This window comes from Salmo trutta, chromosome 20, assembly GCF_901001165.1.
Source record: "Salmo trutta chromosome 20, fSalTru1.1, whole genome shotgun sequence".
NCBI lineage: Eukaryota > Metazoa > Chordata > Actinopteri > Salmoniformes > Salmonidae > Salmo > Salmo trutta.
In genome coordinates this window covers 24968068-24984907 of record NC_042976.1, presented here as the reverse complement: position 1 = coordinate 24984907, position 16840 = coordinate 24968068, and the positions used below count along the sequence as shown (strand labels likewise).

Genomic DNA, 16840 nt, shown 5'->3' with positions numbered 1-16840 from the left:
ATTGAAAATCGTGAATAACTCACCACAGGTTAATGAGAAGGGTGTGCTTGAAAGGATGCACATAACTCTGCAATGTTGGGTTATATTGGAGAGAGTCTCAGTCTTAGATCATTTTCCACACACAGTCTGTGCCTGTATTTAGTTTTCATGCTAGTGAGGGCCGAGAATCCACTCTCACATAGGTACGTGGTTGCAAAGGGCATCAGTGTATTAACAGCGCGATTTGCCAAGGCAGGATACTCTGAGCGCAGCCAAATCCAGAAATCTGTCAATGGCTTCTGATTAAATTAAATTCTTACAGAACCGCTTGTTGCAATTTCGATGAGGATCTCGTTCAGATAGCGGTAAGTGGACCGGAGGCAGGGCATGAAAGGGATAAGGAATCCAGTTGTTTGTGTCATCCGTTTCAGGAAAGTAGCTGCGTAATTGCGCACCCAACTCACTCAGGTGCTTCGCTATGTCACATTTGACATTGTCCGTAAGCTTGAGTTCATTTGCACACAAAAAAATCATACAATGATGGAAAGACCTGTGTGTTGTCCTTGTTAATGCAGATAGAGAAGAGCTCCAACTTCTTAATCATAGCCTCAATTTTGTCCTGCACATTGAATATAAGTCCCTGTAATCCTAGATTCAGATCATTCAGGCGAGAAAAAACATCACCCAGATAGGCCAGTCATGTGAGAAACTCGTCATCATGCAAGCGGTCAGACAAGTGAAAATTATGGTCAGTAAAGAAAACTTTAAGCTTGTCTCTCAATAAAAAAAAGTGTCAATACTTTGCCCCTTGAAAACAAGCGCACTTCTGTATGTTGTAAAAGCGTTACATGGTCGCTGCCCATATCATTGCATAGTGCATAAAATACACGAGAGTTCAGGGCCCTTGCTTTAACAAAGTTAACCATTTTCACTGTAGTGTCCAAAACGTCTTTCAAGCTGTCAGGCATTCCCTTGGCAGCAAGAGCCTCTCGGTGGATGCTGCAGTGTACCCAAGTGGCGTCGGGAGCAACTGTTTGCACGCATGTTACCACTCCAATATGTCTCCCTGTCATGGCTTTTGTGCCATCAGTACAAATACTAACACATCTTGAACACCAAAGTCCATTTGATGTCACAAAGCTGTCCAGTACTTTAAAAATATCCTCTCTTATTGTCCTGGTTTCCAGTGGGTTGCAGAAGAGGATGTCTTCCTTTATTGACCCCCCATAAACGTAACGGACTTATACCAGGAGCTGTGCCAGGCCCACCATGTCTGTTGACTCATCCAGCTGTAACGCATCAAAATCACTGGCTTGTATGTGACGCATCTCCTGCCATGTCACTGATGCGTCGGGAAATAGTGTTGTTTGATGAAGACATTGTCTGTATAGTTTCTTTGGCCTTTTCCCCCAGCATTGTACCAGCCATATCCGCAGCAGCAGGAATAATTAAATCCTCCACAATAGTATGGGGCTTGCCTGTCCTAGCCACTCAGTAGCTCACCATATAAGACGCTTCTAATCCCTTCTTATTAATGGTATCTGTTGTTTTTATACTTTAATTGTTTTAACCATTTATTCATTTTCAAGCAAACGGAATGAGCAGCAGCTACATTTGGCTACATACGGACCGTTAGTGGAATTCCTGCAAGAGAGTAACGGTTAATGTGATTGGATGTTAATTGTTTTACTAGGCTACCTGTATTTAACATTGTGTTATTTCTCTGAACACTAGATGGTTTAACTGTATTTTCGTCAGTGAAACGAGGCTACTCAGGTGAGAAAAAAACCTCACCCAAATGTATAGCCCCTTTGGAAAATATAAATGGACTGTTTGAAAATGTGAATAAAAATTACATTTAAAAAACGAACAAATAAAAGAAAAATGTGAATGACATTTTTATTTGGCGTACCCCCGACGGCATTGCACGTTCCCCTGGGGAATACCTGGTGTAGAACATACTATTTTCTGTCCTTGAATCCTGTCAACTCTATATATTACATTAGAATCCTGTTTCCACTCTATACATTACATTTCTACATGTCATCTTACTGAATAGGCCCCACCTTTCCCCCAACCAAGACTCAAACCCGGGTCCAGCGACTGTCAAGACAACACCTTAACCGTTACGCCAAGTGGTTTGACCCTCTTGATGTACTAGGCTAGGTACAAACGTTTCTGAAAGTGCGTCAGTGTCACCCTTTGGGAGAGCGTGTCCCCACACTTCTCTATATCAAGTCCCTCATGTGTACCAGCCTCTCGGATGCTCTCACGGGTGCCATCCCACTTCTGACACCAATGTAGCAAATTCGGGTGGTAGCTCCTACCGTGCAGGTATAGCCTACATAATGAGATTATTATGGACAAAGATTATTTTTATTTGTCAAACTGTAGCCAAGCACCGATCATCATGTCAACAGAATAAGACCCTGGATATTTATTGGAAAGGAGCATCAAGCTCATCACCTTGCACTTTAACCACCCTGTGAAGTTCATCATAACTTATTTCATCTGTAACATCATAAACTGCATGCTTTCCTGAGCCGTCAGGGGAGGTTTGAGCCTAGTGGTTAAGAATAACTGAAAGGTTGCTGGTTTGAACCCTGAGCCGATTAGGTGAACAATTTGGCTGTGCCCTTGAGCAAGACACTTAACCCTAATTTCTCCTGGATAAGAGTGTCTGCTACATGACGTAAATGTAAACATGTCGTAGGGTGAAGACCACACGTCATCATGTGACCCCAAGTTTACTTCAACATGATGGTTATTATATCAATATATTTGCGCATTAAAAGCATTACCACTGACATTTCTCACATAATTCATTTTACTGACATAAAAATGTTTCCTCACATTTGGAAAGTTTACAGACATAATTGCTGTTTCCATCAGGCCTGTCCTGACATTTATTATTCGACATGTACTTAACTCACATAAAAATGTTGGATGAAAACCTAGTTAGTGTAAATAGCTCGGTTTCCATCCAACTGGGACAGAATTTCATACAAATATTGTAAAATCCCCATGAAAACATATGCACATTTTCCCACCAGAGATGTTTCCATCAAATTGACTTGTTGCGGATAAAAGGCTGTACATGATGACCCAGTGCACCTTTTGACCCAAAAACACCTTTTGAGATATTTGCGCATACAAGCATTTCCACCTACATTTCTCGCATAAATAATTTTACAGACACAAAAATATCACATATTGTCTAACATATTTAGTTTTGTCAACATTTGTAAAGTTTAAAAAGGTTGGATGGAAACCTGGTTAATTAGACAATATTTGCATGTGGCACACCTTTTCGTCTCATTAAATGCTTTCAATATTTGTACATGTACAATTTATAGTTGGTTTGAGGTTAAGTGATTGAAATTTGGAGCTATTGGAATTTTAACATATTGTCCCATGTACATTATGTAATATACAGACAATCCCTAACTAGCCCCAAAGGGATATTCAAAATCAACCCAAATTTACCATGGCATTACGACTAGGTTGGGTGCAGCTGCACTCCGAATTGATGATTAATTGTGTGCTGCCAGCTGTGGGGATGTTTGAAACAAACCAAACCTTAATTTATGTTGTGCTGCCATTTTGGACGAGACTAACTAAGACCAAAACTCTTATTTACACTTCGTAGTCAATTTTGACAGTAGAATAAATGTTTAGGACTCATAACGATGCCACATAGGTGGTTTTCTAAATGAAAAGTCATTTTTTATAGGAAGTTGCTCTTTAAGATTCACAGAGCTATGACTCCACTGGCTCAGGCCATGAACCTTGCTATCCGGGATCCTTTGGACATCCCCACCCCATTGGAAGTTTAAATGTAAAAAGGGTAAAGATTAGGGACGTCCCAAGTATTCCCGATAGCACTTACCACCTTAGCCATCCCCCCCACCAAACACACAACAATTCATTGATTGAAGACAGCTTGTGTCAATTAAAGAACATAGGATTTTCTACCTGCAGCAACACTAGTGGATAATGCTAGAAATACTGGTAAAAGCAAAGTGCCTAAAAAGCATGTCCCCTGCTAAGGCACTACTCTTTTCTGTTTCCATGCCTACAGTACCATACATTATGGCCTTGAAGAGATTTCATAGGTCTGAGATAACCAGATATACAAACTGTGTACTTGTAATGGTATGAGCTTTCCCTTGTGTGAGGTAAACAGAAACTATTGTTCTCATGTTAGGGACTTTCCATTGGCGACTTGACATTCAGGAAATAAAGAACATTCTTGTTCCGTTTGTCTGACAGCTGGTAGTTGGCTGAATTTGCAACATCTTCAACAAAATACCTTAAATTGCCATTCTGTTTACAGTCATTTATGAATATGATATGAAAATATATGTACACTTCATTTATCATAGAGACAGACTCGTGGTGTCAGATGTCAGCGATAACATGCCGGTAGACACCATAGACAGAAATAAAATCTCACTATTTTATTGAACTAAGCCTAGTCTTAAGCATAATTAATGTTGGAACCTGTTCCTGATCTACTCACTGACACTACACCAACTAGCAGATGTGTGTGTGTGTGTTAGCCAGGGTTCTTGGGTACTTGTAACCAGGATGGGTTATAGAGTTCATATGGAGATTCTTGTAAAATGGCAGTGTTTGAAGTAAAACTGAATGTATCAACATTAGACAAACAAAGACAATGTCAGAAAAATGTTGACAGACCAGTAACGTAATTAAATTACATAAAGAAAATTGACAAATCTATAGAAAAAACTACAGAGATGTTTATCCTTTTGTGAATTATACCCCCTTTTACTTTGTTGCCACAGTTTGCACAGCAGTTGACAAAAAAGGGGAAATGATTTCAATGATGTGGCTATTAAGGCAGAAGGAATCCTCAAATTAATTCCAACATCTTATAAAAACAAGGACGGCAATTCCTATTCATATTACAATAGATGTTTATACTATATTTATCATACGTCTACAATGGCATGGCATGGCCATGATGTGCTCTGCATTATCGTCATTGCAACAACTTCAACTACAAGTGATCTGGATTTTGCTCAAGTAGTTAAAACCATGCATTCTAGAAAGCTCTCATGTAGTTCTAGACTAAAGAATTCATCAGAATGTGTTTCCTCTAATCCCAAGAAACAGGATTCAACACTTAAGGAGTCATGTTAGACCTTTAGTAAATTAACATCTGAAGTGTCTTGCACTGTACATGCTAGAATTTAACCCACTCCAACAGTGGTAAAGGTGCCTAAATTAACAATAATCATTCAAATGTATGACACCCCACACGTGTATGTACAGACCATAAAATATAGACAACTCCAGAAAGGCAAAATGAAAAATTCTTCAATTCAAAAATATAAAAAGGTCTAAAATGGTATAATTGAGCAAAGCATTAACTTGGTCCAAAGTATCTTCATTCACTCCTTGCCTGTGATGCCATCAAGAGCGCCCAGGTCCCAAATAAAACACCAGGATATTGTCCCCTTAAACACACACACACACACACACACACACACACACACACACACACACACACACACACACACACTTCTGTTAGACTATTAATTGCACACACATAAATAGACATGATTGGACAGGGTTGAGATGCTGTTCTTGTCCTTTAATCCTATGCCAGAGAGACAGTCTCTCAAACTCTGGGTGGATGCTGAATGTCCAACAACTTTATCTGAAGGTAGCCTGGAGTGGCTCAAACTGTTCTCCATGTTGTGAGATTGCATACATACACACACACAAGATTCATGCTCAATCTTCCATGCTGTGCTTTGGGTCCAGACAGCTTGCGAACTCTGAACTGGGCAGGTGCTACGTATCACTGTAGCTGAACACGGAATGCACAGATGAGAAGCTTCACCTGGGGAGAGAAAGAGTCCATCAATCAAATGTATTGATAAAATGTAATTGATCAACAACTTGTCAAAAGTATTTTACAGTAACTAGGCCTAGAGCCCCTCTCACCGTGGCCATAGGTTACTCTGCTGGTGGGTGTGTGTGTGTGTGTGTGTGTGTGTGTGTGTGTGTGTGTACCTTGGCTGTAGGTGACTCTGCCAGGCGAATGAAGAGTTTGTTGATGCCTGGCACTGGGCTGAATGAGTAGATGAAGTGACTATCCTGTGGGGTGTAATTGAAAGAGGAAAAGACCTGACTCAGTCACCTTCCAGGTAGAACAGAAAACCAGCCCTTTACTCCAAATCTGTAGACCTGGAGTATTCCTGATCAGAGTGACACTTACCAGGAAAATAGGCAGCTGGAACTTGTCGTTGAGTACCACTGCGTGGACGCTGCAGGGCCCACACAGCCTGGCTGTGATCTCACTCAGGAAGTTAGCATGGAAGATGAAGAGCAGGATGCCTGGATGGAAAGAGGGAGGAGAAGGAGAGACACAGATTTAGTTGGGATGAAATGCTTTCCCTAAACACTACCCAGACAGAGTGTGTGGAGGGGATTTGCACTGTTTGTGCGTGTATCCTACCCTCTCCAGGTGTGTGAGGCGATAGTTTGTAGGCAAACTCCAGGGAGAAGTCTGGTCCCTCACACAGTCTGTGACAGGCCAGAGGGAACACTGGCTCCAGCAGGGCCAGCCGAGTCTCAAAGTACGCCCGGATAGTGTCCTCTGCCACATTTGACAACCTGAGTGTGTGTGTTTGAGGGAGAGAATGTGTGAGAGAAAGAAAAAAATATTTATATTTGTGTGTGTAACTGGCATCACTGTTTTGCCAGTATTTGAGGATACAGTACAGGATCTTAACTCCGTTACATGCAGGTAACTGCCAAAATTATAGAAACACTTGAGTAAACGAGGGACACAAAGTATATTGAAAGCAGGTGCTTCCACACACACACACACACACACACACACACACACACACACACACACACACACACACACACGTGTGGTTCCTGAGTTAATTAAGCAATTTTCATCCCATAATGCTTAGGGTCATGTGTAAAAATGCTGGGCAGGTCATTATTTTGGCTACCATGGCGATGCCCCCATAGGATGACAATGCCTCCATCCACAAGGTATGAGTGGAAACAATGAAAATGATTTAAACCATATGCCATGGCCATCTCAGTCACCACATCTCAACCCAATTGAACACTTATTCTGGAGCGGCAACTGAGACAGCGTTTTCCACCATTAATGACTACGATTATGCTTTTGGCTTCTGGACAACGAAAGAAAGTTGATATGAAAACCAATAGAACAGGAGGGCGGCAGGTAGCCTAGTGGTTAGAGTGTTGGACTAGTAACCGAAAATGTTTCATTATATTATATACTTCACCAGAAAGCATGACTTAGCCACAGAACAGCGGAGGATCATTAGCTGTGGATTGTTTCAAATCACAAGCTCATAGGGAAGCTGCAATTTGGGCAGCGCGCTGCATCTTGAATATAATGAAACATTTTGAGAGGAAGGGGTGTGTGGTGAAGACATGGGTGAGTCTCTCTCCAGAATGGCTCAACTTTCTCCTGACAATTCTTGCACATTCACTGTTTAATTTTGTGAATTGTTTGCCCTTTGATTAAAATTAAAATTAAATTCCCCATTACATATGTCACCAGTAGTAAATGTACCGTCAATCCCCGTAATTAGGTTAAATTAATTTCTCATTCTCAGAGTGGAAACGTTGTTTGCAGAGTTCAAACATGCTACACTTGTGGGACAAGTTTTGGTTCATTTCATAACCATTATTTACGAGATTTGTACATTTTTTCATTGTCTTTTGTTTCGAGTACATCATGTGAGCAATGAGCACTTCATGTGAGCATTGAACATGTGTCTGCTTTCTCTGGCCTGATAATGTTGAGGGAGCGCGCGCGCCTGAGCACGCTTAGAAGTACTTGGCCTGCTGCGCTGAAATGTAGGAAAATGTTTAACATCATTGTGAATGATATTTTAAAACTATAGTACCTCACAGTAAGCTACTTGAAAAATCTTTACAACAATCTTCCCCTCGATAATCACTATTCCTCGGTGTGCAAGAGCAATGGAAGTTATAGTCCTACTGCTGCATTTGCCTGTAGGCTATGAGTTCCATGCGCTAATTTCTTTAGCCGCCAATGGATCACGGTGTATCAATGTATCCAAATGGCAGAGGCTGGTGACCTCACATTATTTCACTTTTAACTTTAAGATGTTTATTATATGAATTCAGATTTTTATGATTAACCATGTGACAATGATTTTGAGAAACAAAAATGTTATTATTGAAAATAAACTGTTTCACGAAAATCACAACTGACACGCAGAACGGTGTAAATGGTAGGATAAATTGTAACCTTCCCGAAACTTGAAACTCGCGCGCTGCCTATGAAGTCTTTATAAAATAATTGCCTCCACATTTCCATGGTCGGATTTTGCCTATAGGCTACTGACTGATGCAAGGTAAGACATGCCTCATAATATGAAATAAAACATTCAGGTTTTAAACAATGAAATATGTTTTTCAAAATGCATACAGCCTCCAGCTCACATTGTAAAGTGGTGGGTGACAAATCTGTTGCCTGTACTTGAATTGTGAATGGGAAGCACGTAATCAAAAACAGGTTGAGAACTAAAAATACTAGCTCCTTTTAATCGTGCAACAAAACTGTTTTTAACACGCAATTGCATTTACAATTGTTGCGCTATGAATGGGCCTATAAAAGCACGTTTTCTCCAGCAGCAACCAGCTGAGGAGCTGCAGGAGAAATCCCGGTAAAAAAAAAGGTTCTGTATGCTGTGTGCCTGTGATATTTATTCCATACAACTAAGGTACTTGACGACTAATGAAAATACACAGGCCAATTTAATTCCACTAAATTATGCAAATTAACCTATACACCAATAAGCATGATGGTTAACTATAGTTACATCAACTGGTATTTCCATCAATAAATAAAAAGCATTATTTTGCAATGGGATTTTTTTTCTCACTGTCATTTTGGCCAGCAACAGTTTTTTAGACAGTTGTAGAATCTATGCAAAGGTGCATTGAAGCTGTTCTAGCATGTGGTGGACCAAAGCCCTATTAAGACACAATGTTGGCCTTTCCTTCATTTTGTCAGTTAGCTGTATATACCTTTACTTATACAAACCAATTCATATATGTTTACAAAAAGCGAGTGAGAGTGTGTGTGTGTGTGTGTGTGTGTGTGTGACATGGCAGCAAAACACTCACATGTTGATGTGGTCCTCGATGAGGTCATACACCAGCAGGTTGTTGCTGACCTTGGCAAAGTGCATGGCCGTATTCTTGTGTTTGGACAGGATGTTGCAGTCGGCTCCGTACTCCAGTAGGAGGCGCACCACATCAGCATTACCCCTCTTGCATGCCTACAGAACCAAGGCTACTGGTAATGAACTATAGCGATAAGTCTGTCACATACGACTTTAGCAGAGATGAGGCTATTCACAAAAAGGGGTCATTGACAAGGTTCATCTCTGTGCTTTAGGGGTGATGTTTGCGTTCTAATTAAAACACAGCATTTATCTTCACCTCCCCCATTTTCCCCTTATTTTCTCTCCTCCCCCGTACCTTCATCAGAGCCGTCTCTCCTCCCAGTGTCTGAGCGTTGACGTAGGACCCTGCCTCCAGGAGGATAGCAACTGTGGTCAGGAAGTTCTGAAATGATAAATGAAAGGATAGAGGGTTAAGTTAGTAATTAAACATTGCAGAACAGACATTTAACATACAAACCAGGGGAATGTATACGTGTGTAATAAGGTGGTTTAAACCAGTCTGTCCTGTGTTACCTTCTCTGCAGCGTGCATCAGGGCAGTGGTGCCGTTCTTCTGCCGTCCGTTCCCCTTCACCCCCTTCTTTATCAGCAGCCTCAGGATGTCATCCTGTCCCCCTGCTGCTGCCAACATACTCAGGGACATACCGCTGGAGTCCTGTGGGAGGCAACAGACACACAAACACACACATAGACTCCTTCATTACTGAGGACCAAAGCCTCTGGTAGCAAATACTATGGGGAGGGGGGCAGCAATCCAAATGTATCTGTGTAATTGTTTAAAGAATTAAGGGAGTTCACTTTATTGAAAGTTAAAGGAGAATTTTGCTTTTTTTACAACCAAATCTCTATCTTTGACATAAATGGCACGTTATAGAAGGGTACAGACTTTTTTTAATTTAAATTTTACAAGGATGAGGAAGTGAATTGTTGGTTGGAGTAGGTCTCTCAAAAACAAGTAAAAAATAAAAAAAAATGAAAAAATTGCAAAAGTGTCAATCCTTCTATAACATTTTATTTACATAAAAAAAACAAGAGATTTGGTTATAAAAAAAGCAAACTTTTACTTTAAGCATATCGACTTACCTAGGGTGTTGTCTTTTCATCCAAAAGGGTTTTAAGTTCATAAAAACATCATCAAATCTTAAAGCGGTTTTCCATAATTGTTAATGGTAAAATTCTAAATCCCTGTTGGAAGACTAATGGACAAGTAGGCTCTACGAATATTCTGAGAACTGAAAGAACATGTCCTGCAGCTTAATAAGTTTACGTCAAGTAACAATTTATTAACCAAGCAAATATAGTATCTTAGAGTACACACAATGAGCACAAGGGGGTAACGAAAGGCAGCTTGATAACAAATACATGTTGGTGAAAAAAAAAAAATCACACAATTGAAACATCTTTAGACAGTAAATAGTGGGCTGTGGATGAAACCCCTGTTTCTTTTTCTCAGTTAACACCTAACAGAGCTGTTGCAGTTATAACATGAACTGATAACTAAACTAAGCAATTTATTTACATGATTCTTCCATGAACCTTGGTCCAATAAGAAGCACTTTCAATAGTAATGAAATAACATAATAATATTACTAGTCAAGTGGATTAAATAAGAGAAGCAACAGCTATCAAACCCTATACAACTTAGTCTGTTTAAATTAGTGTTGAGGAACTTAAAACTGCTGTGAAATCAATATGGTTAAGACAGTAGTGAATAATAGCAACATTAATATAAACCGTTGAAAGGTTTATCGTTTGACAAGAAGTAATAAAACAAGTAGATGGACAGCTAAAGCCTAATTAACCACATCAAATTTAGTACAAGAGGAATAGGTTGAGTGATTCTCTGAAACCAATTCCACATGCAGAATGAATGAACCGTTTCCACAAAGTACATTTCAGTTACTTATCAATTGTAACTGAGTGGATTGGAGAACCGAAAACTGCCTCAAATTGGATGAAAAGTCAACTAACTTCAGTCATAACTGGGCCCTTTGCTAGGATCTGTCACTGACCTTGCCTGGTGCACAGATTTTTCCCTTTCAGAACCTTTCAAATGGTCCTCAAGCGCAAACTCTGACCACCTGGCAAGCCTCATCAACAGTGCCCTTTGACCAAAGCAATTCGCCAGGACTGGGATGGCTCACTGGGTCATGCAGATAGAATCTGGCTTAGTAAAGAACATAAATGACATCTAGACGCAAATATACACAAAAACAAGGAAGATTGAAATGACTGATAAAACCCAATTGTTGGAAAAAATATAAACTGACCAAAAATATAAACATGAAGTTGTTGGTCCCATGTTTCATGAGTTGAAATAAAAGAACCCTGACATTTTCAATACGCACAAAAAGCTTATTTCTCTCCAATATTGTGCAGAAATGTGTTTAAATCCCGGTTTGTGAGCATTTTGTCCTTTACCAAGATAATCCATGCAGCTGACAGGTGTGGCACATCAAGAATCTGATTAAATAGCATGATCATTACACAGGTGCACCTTGTGCTGGGGACAATAAAAGACCACTAAAATGTAGAGTTTTGTTTCACAACACAATGTCACAGATTAAGTTTTGAGGGAGCGTGCAATTGGTATGTTGACTGCAGGAATGTCCACCAGAGCTGTTGACAGAATAAAACATTTATTTCTCTACCATAATCCGCATCCATTGTCATTTTAGAGAATTTGACAGAACATCAAACCGGCCTCACAACCGCAAACCACATGTATGGCGTCGTATGCGCGAGCAGTTTGCTGATGTCAATGTTGTGAACAGTGTGCCCCATGGTGATGGTGGGGGGTTATGGTATGGGCAGGAATAAGCTACGGACAACGAACAAAATTGCATTTTATCGATGGCAATTTAAATGCATAGAGATACCTTGACGAGATCCTGAGGCCCATTGTCGTGTCATTCATCCGCCGCCATTACCTCAAGTCTCAGCATGATAATGAACGGCCCCATGTCGCAAGGATCTGTACACAATTCCTGGAAGCTAAAAATGTCCCAGCTCCTCCATGGTCTGCATACTGAGACATGTCTCCAACTGAGCATGTTTAGGATGCTCTGGATTGACGTGTACGACAGCGTGTTCCAGTTCCCGCCAATATACAGCAACTTCGTACAGTCATTGAAGAGGAGTGGGACACATTCCACAGACCATAATCAACAGCCTGATCAACTGTATGCGAAGGAGATGTATCACACTGCATGAGGCAAATGGTGGTCAAACCAGATACTGACTGGTTTTCTGATCCACGCCCCTACTATTCTTTAAGGTATCTGTGACCAACAGATGCAGATCTGTATTCCCAGTCATGTGAAATCCATAGATAAGGGCCGAATGAATTTACTTCAATAAAATGATTTCCTTTTATGAACTATAACTCTGAAAAATATTTGAAATTGTTGCATGTTGCATTTATACCTTTGTTCAGTACATATAAAAACAACTACTGATACATATCGGTAGCTAGGAATACTAGCTAACGTTAATGACATGAGTAAAATATCCATGATAAACTCAACCATGCTTCAAAAGCAATTGAATGTGGATAGTGTATGTGCCATGTATTTATAACTAATTTATAATACTTAAACATTTTCAAAAGGAGCTGGTGTTCTGGGTCTTCATCTGAAGATACTAATTCTAGAACAGCCAAAGAAACATTCATTACGTATTTGGTGGATTTTAAGCAGTGCAAACCATACTCTTTTAGCTGGGCACAAATGTAGTACGTAAACCCCAGGCTTCAGACTAACATTTGTCCACTGGTGGCACTGGTGCCACTAAATTTTTCAGTTGGTGGCACCAGCCCATAATTTGGTCTCACCCCCCAAAAACTGCATTTTTATAAAGTCAGCCATAGTGTTTTATTAAGACGTGTAATAGACTACAGAGATGCTATTCAAGATATACAGTCCATTTGGAAAGTACTCAGGGCCCTTGACTTTTTCCATATTTTGTTACGTTACAGCCTTATTTTAAAAATGATGAAAACATTTTAACTCAGCAATACACAATACTCCATAGTGAAAATTGTGAAAACAGATTTTTAGAAATGTTAGTAAATGTATTAAAAATAAAAACAGAAATACCTTTACATAAGTATTCAGACCCTTTGCTATGAGACACGAAATTGAGCACAGGTGTATCCTGTTTCCATTGATCATCCTCAAGATGTTTCTACAACAGTTGACAGTGCATGTCAGAGCAAAAACCAAGAGGCCGAAGGAATTGTCTGTAGAGCTCCGAGACAGAATTGTGTCGGGGCACAGATCTGGGATAGGGTACCAAAAAATGTCTGCAGCATTGAAGGTCCCCAAGAACACATGATTTGGAAAGGCAACACTCCAACATGAACTTTCAACTGTGGGACCATATTATAGACAGGTGTGTGCCTTTCCAAATCATGTCCAATCAATTGAATTTACCATAGGTGGACTCCAATAAAGTTGTAGAAACATCAAGGATGATCAATGGAAACAGGATGCACCTGAGCTCAATTTCGAATCTCATAGCAAAGGGTCTGAGGACGTAAATAAGGTATTCCTGTTTTTTCTTCCATTTAAAAACATTTCTAAAAAACAGTTTTTGCTTTGTCATTATGGGGTATTGTATGTAGATTGATGAGGAAAATGTTTCATTTCATCCACTTTAGAAAAAGGTTGTAACGTAACAAAATAGGGAAAAAGTCAAGGGGTCTGAATACTGGGCTCCCGAGTGGCGCAGCGGTCTAAGGCACTGCATCTCAGTGCAAGAGGCGTCACTACAGACACCCTGGTTCAAATCCAGGCTGTATCACATCCGGCCGTGATTGGGAGTCCATTGGGCGGCACACAATTGGCCCAGCGTCGTCCGGGGTTGGCCATCATTGTAAATAAGAATTTGTTCTTAACTGACTTGCCTAGTTAAATAAAAAAATCGCAATAACCAATGTTCATTTTGTGCACCGCTCCGTATCGCAAAGCCATATCAAATCGCTTGCTTGTAAAATAGTTGCCCCAGAGCTCAATATTGAGAAATAAAAATGATACCTACAGACAGGGACTACGGTAGTTGCTTCCAATGCTGTGTTTTTATCGCAATTGCATTTTGAAATGTTATACAATGAGAAACAATCTTTTTCTCCCAGAGAGGAGAGCCGTTTGCTCATCACATCAGCAGTCCCCAGCAAAATAGGCAGAGGGACAGACGTTTACGTTACAGGAATCATGAGGATATTGCTCTTTACGGTTTGACCAAATCATGGTTTTGGCTGCCCCAAAAAATAGTAAGGTTTGAGTGAGGTGACAATGTAGAATGTGCAGCTCGCACTGATGCGATCATGTTTTTTTTTCTCGCACAGCCAAGTCAAATGGTTGCAAAATGCGACTAAATGGTCAGTCTGGAGCCATGAAACCCATTCATATTGTACTTCTACTAAAAATAACCTGCTAAGTTCCCAGGTATGCTGGTCAGTTGCTTTAACTCAAAACCTAACCTACACATATACATTAGCTACACATACAACGGTACAGGCAAGAATACACATAAAAGATTTTATACATCTGGATCCAGATCCATTTGGTGAAAGTAAAGGATAACAGTAATGTGATCAAAAAAGTATGGTCATCAGTTTAACTGTCTTGGTTTGCACTACTTTTTCCTTCTATGAAGAAAACAAAACATTCACTGTACTTGGTACATGTTATCTATGCATGTGGAGCATATATTTCAGTCAGTTATCTTGGGCATTTTTATGCAACATGGGTCTTACGGAAACATGGGGTGTGTTTTTATTCCGAATGTGCGTCCATGAGCCTTGTTGCTGTTGCTGACCCAGAAGATTCAGTTTGACAGGCTTTATATAAAGGACCATTGGAATTGTTAAATAAACTAAAAAGGTATGAGTCCACCTTTACTTGCCTCCTCTCGCCATGGTTGCAAATGTGTGACCTTTACCAAAGGACTGAGTTTTGGCGTCACATAATACACTGTGCCAAGAACATTTACAATTCAAAAGAAGTTCTGAAAATTCCCTTATCGACTAAACAAGTTTTCATGCATAATGTCACTATGTAGTTGCTACAGATACTTCAATGAATAAAGTAGGTAGTGGTATGGTTAAAATTCTACTTAATTCTTGCTTTATGTCATAAAGTGAGATCAGAGTGAGCCAGGATGGTCAGATTAAATCAAAAGCAATAATTTTCTCCTTTCTCCATCCTTGCTTACTTTGAACCCTGGGAGGTTCAAGGTAATCACAAGGACAGATAAACAGGAGGCTCTTCTGGAAGTCCCAACGGCACCCCTGATTTCTGATGCACCCCTGGATTCTGTTGCACCCCTGGATTTTGTGTCCATGGACTTGGTTTTTCATGGTCCATGTTTTGTTTGCCTGAACTATGCCTCCTACACATAGTCTTTAATGTGTTATGCACATAGTTTTTTACATCTTTCCATGTCCTGCCTTGTAGAGCTGGTTCAGCTGCAATACATGCATCACATTCCTTTTTACCTGGAATCTTCATCAGTTTAGTGAAGTCTCCTAGCTGTCGCCTCACCGCAGCCTGAGCCTCATTACTCCATATCTTTGGTTTCCTTGGTGTTGCCACAGGACCTGCCTCTAGGCCCTCCTCTTGACCCTGTTCAGGTACTGTCATTGTTCCACCAACCCAGTCCTTAGCACTCTTAGCTTCTATTGTTTCTTTTTCTTTCTTTGCCGATCCTTTCTTTGTCTGTTTTGTGGGGTCCACTCTTGTAAGGCCATTCTTCCGTTTTATAGATTTTACTGTGTTGTGCACATAGTTTTTTATGTCCCTCCATGTCCTGTCTCTTAGAGCTGGTTCATTGTGCAGGCAAACTTCACAGTCCCGTTTACCTGGAACCTCCATCATTGAGATGAAGTGTCCCATCTGACGGTTCACCGCAGCCTTAGCTGTATCACTCCATGGCCTCTGTTTCCACACTGTGCCCGACTTACCTGTCCCCACAGAACCTGTCCCCAAAAGAACTGCACCCGCAGGCACTGCCCCGACAGGAAGTGTCTGTGTTGGAAGAGTCTGGGCAGGAAGTGTCTGAGTAATAACTGTACGTGCTGGAAGCGTTTGAGCTGGAAGTGTCTGCGCAGCATATGTTCCAGCAGGATATGACGTCGAAAGTTGTGTCACCGCAGGATATGTCCTCACAGGATTCATCCCTGAAGAATATGATCTAGCAGGAGATGAGAGGTCATAAGGACTTGCAGGACATGCATTTGCAAGTTGTGTTTTTTCAGTACATGACCTTGCATCATGCGTCTCTGCTAGGTATGTCCCTGAAGCATACGAACCTACTCGATAGGTCCCTGCAGGATGTGTCACAGTAGGATATGAACTAGCAGGATTTATTCCGGTAGGATATGCCCTCGCAGAATCTGTCCCCGCAGAATATGACCTCGGAGAATGTGATCCTGAAGGATATGACTTCGAAGGATATGTCCCAGCATGATATGACCTTGAAGGCTGTGACCCTACAGTATATGACTTTGCTGAATATGTCCCTGTAGGATATGATGACCCAGTGGGATATGTGCCAGAAGGATACGCCCTCGCAGAATCTGTCCCTGCTGGATATGTCCCTATGAAATTAATACAT

The 16840-nt window shown here is 40.6% G+C and overlaps 1 protein-coding gene across 5 annotated transcripts in view; it reads right to left on the bottom strand.

Annotated features, from left to right (window-relative positions):
- Positions 1 to 2788: 2788 nt before the first annotated feature.
- LOC115155749 (M-phase phosphoprotein 8) overlaps positions 2789 to 16840 on the bottom strand; it is a 41773-nt gene continuing 27721 nt past the window's right edge. For 3 of the 5 annotated variants that reach the window (XM_029702664.1, XM_029702666.1, XM_029702668.1), the window contains one exon: positions 14125 to 16823. In XM_029702664.1, coding sequence (XP_029558524.1) covers positions 15466 to 16823 — 1358 coding nt within the window. In that variant the 3' untranslated portion in view covers positions 14125 to 15465. Of the gene's footprint in view, positions 5852 to 6024; positions 6109 to 6229; positions 6349 to 6469; positions 6628 to 9162; positions 9318 to 9519; positions 9607 to 9737; positions 9879 to 14124; positions 16824 to 16840 lie in introns of those variants that run through there. The other 2 variants (XR_003868122.1, XM_029702669.1) reach the window with 2 other exon arrangements.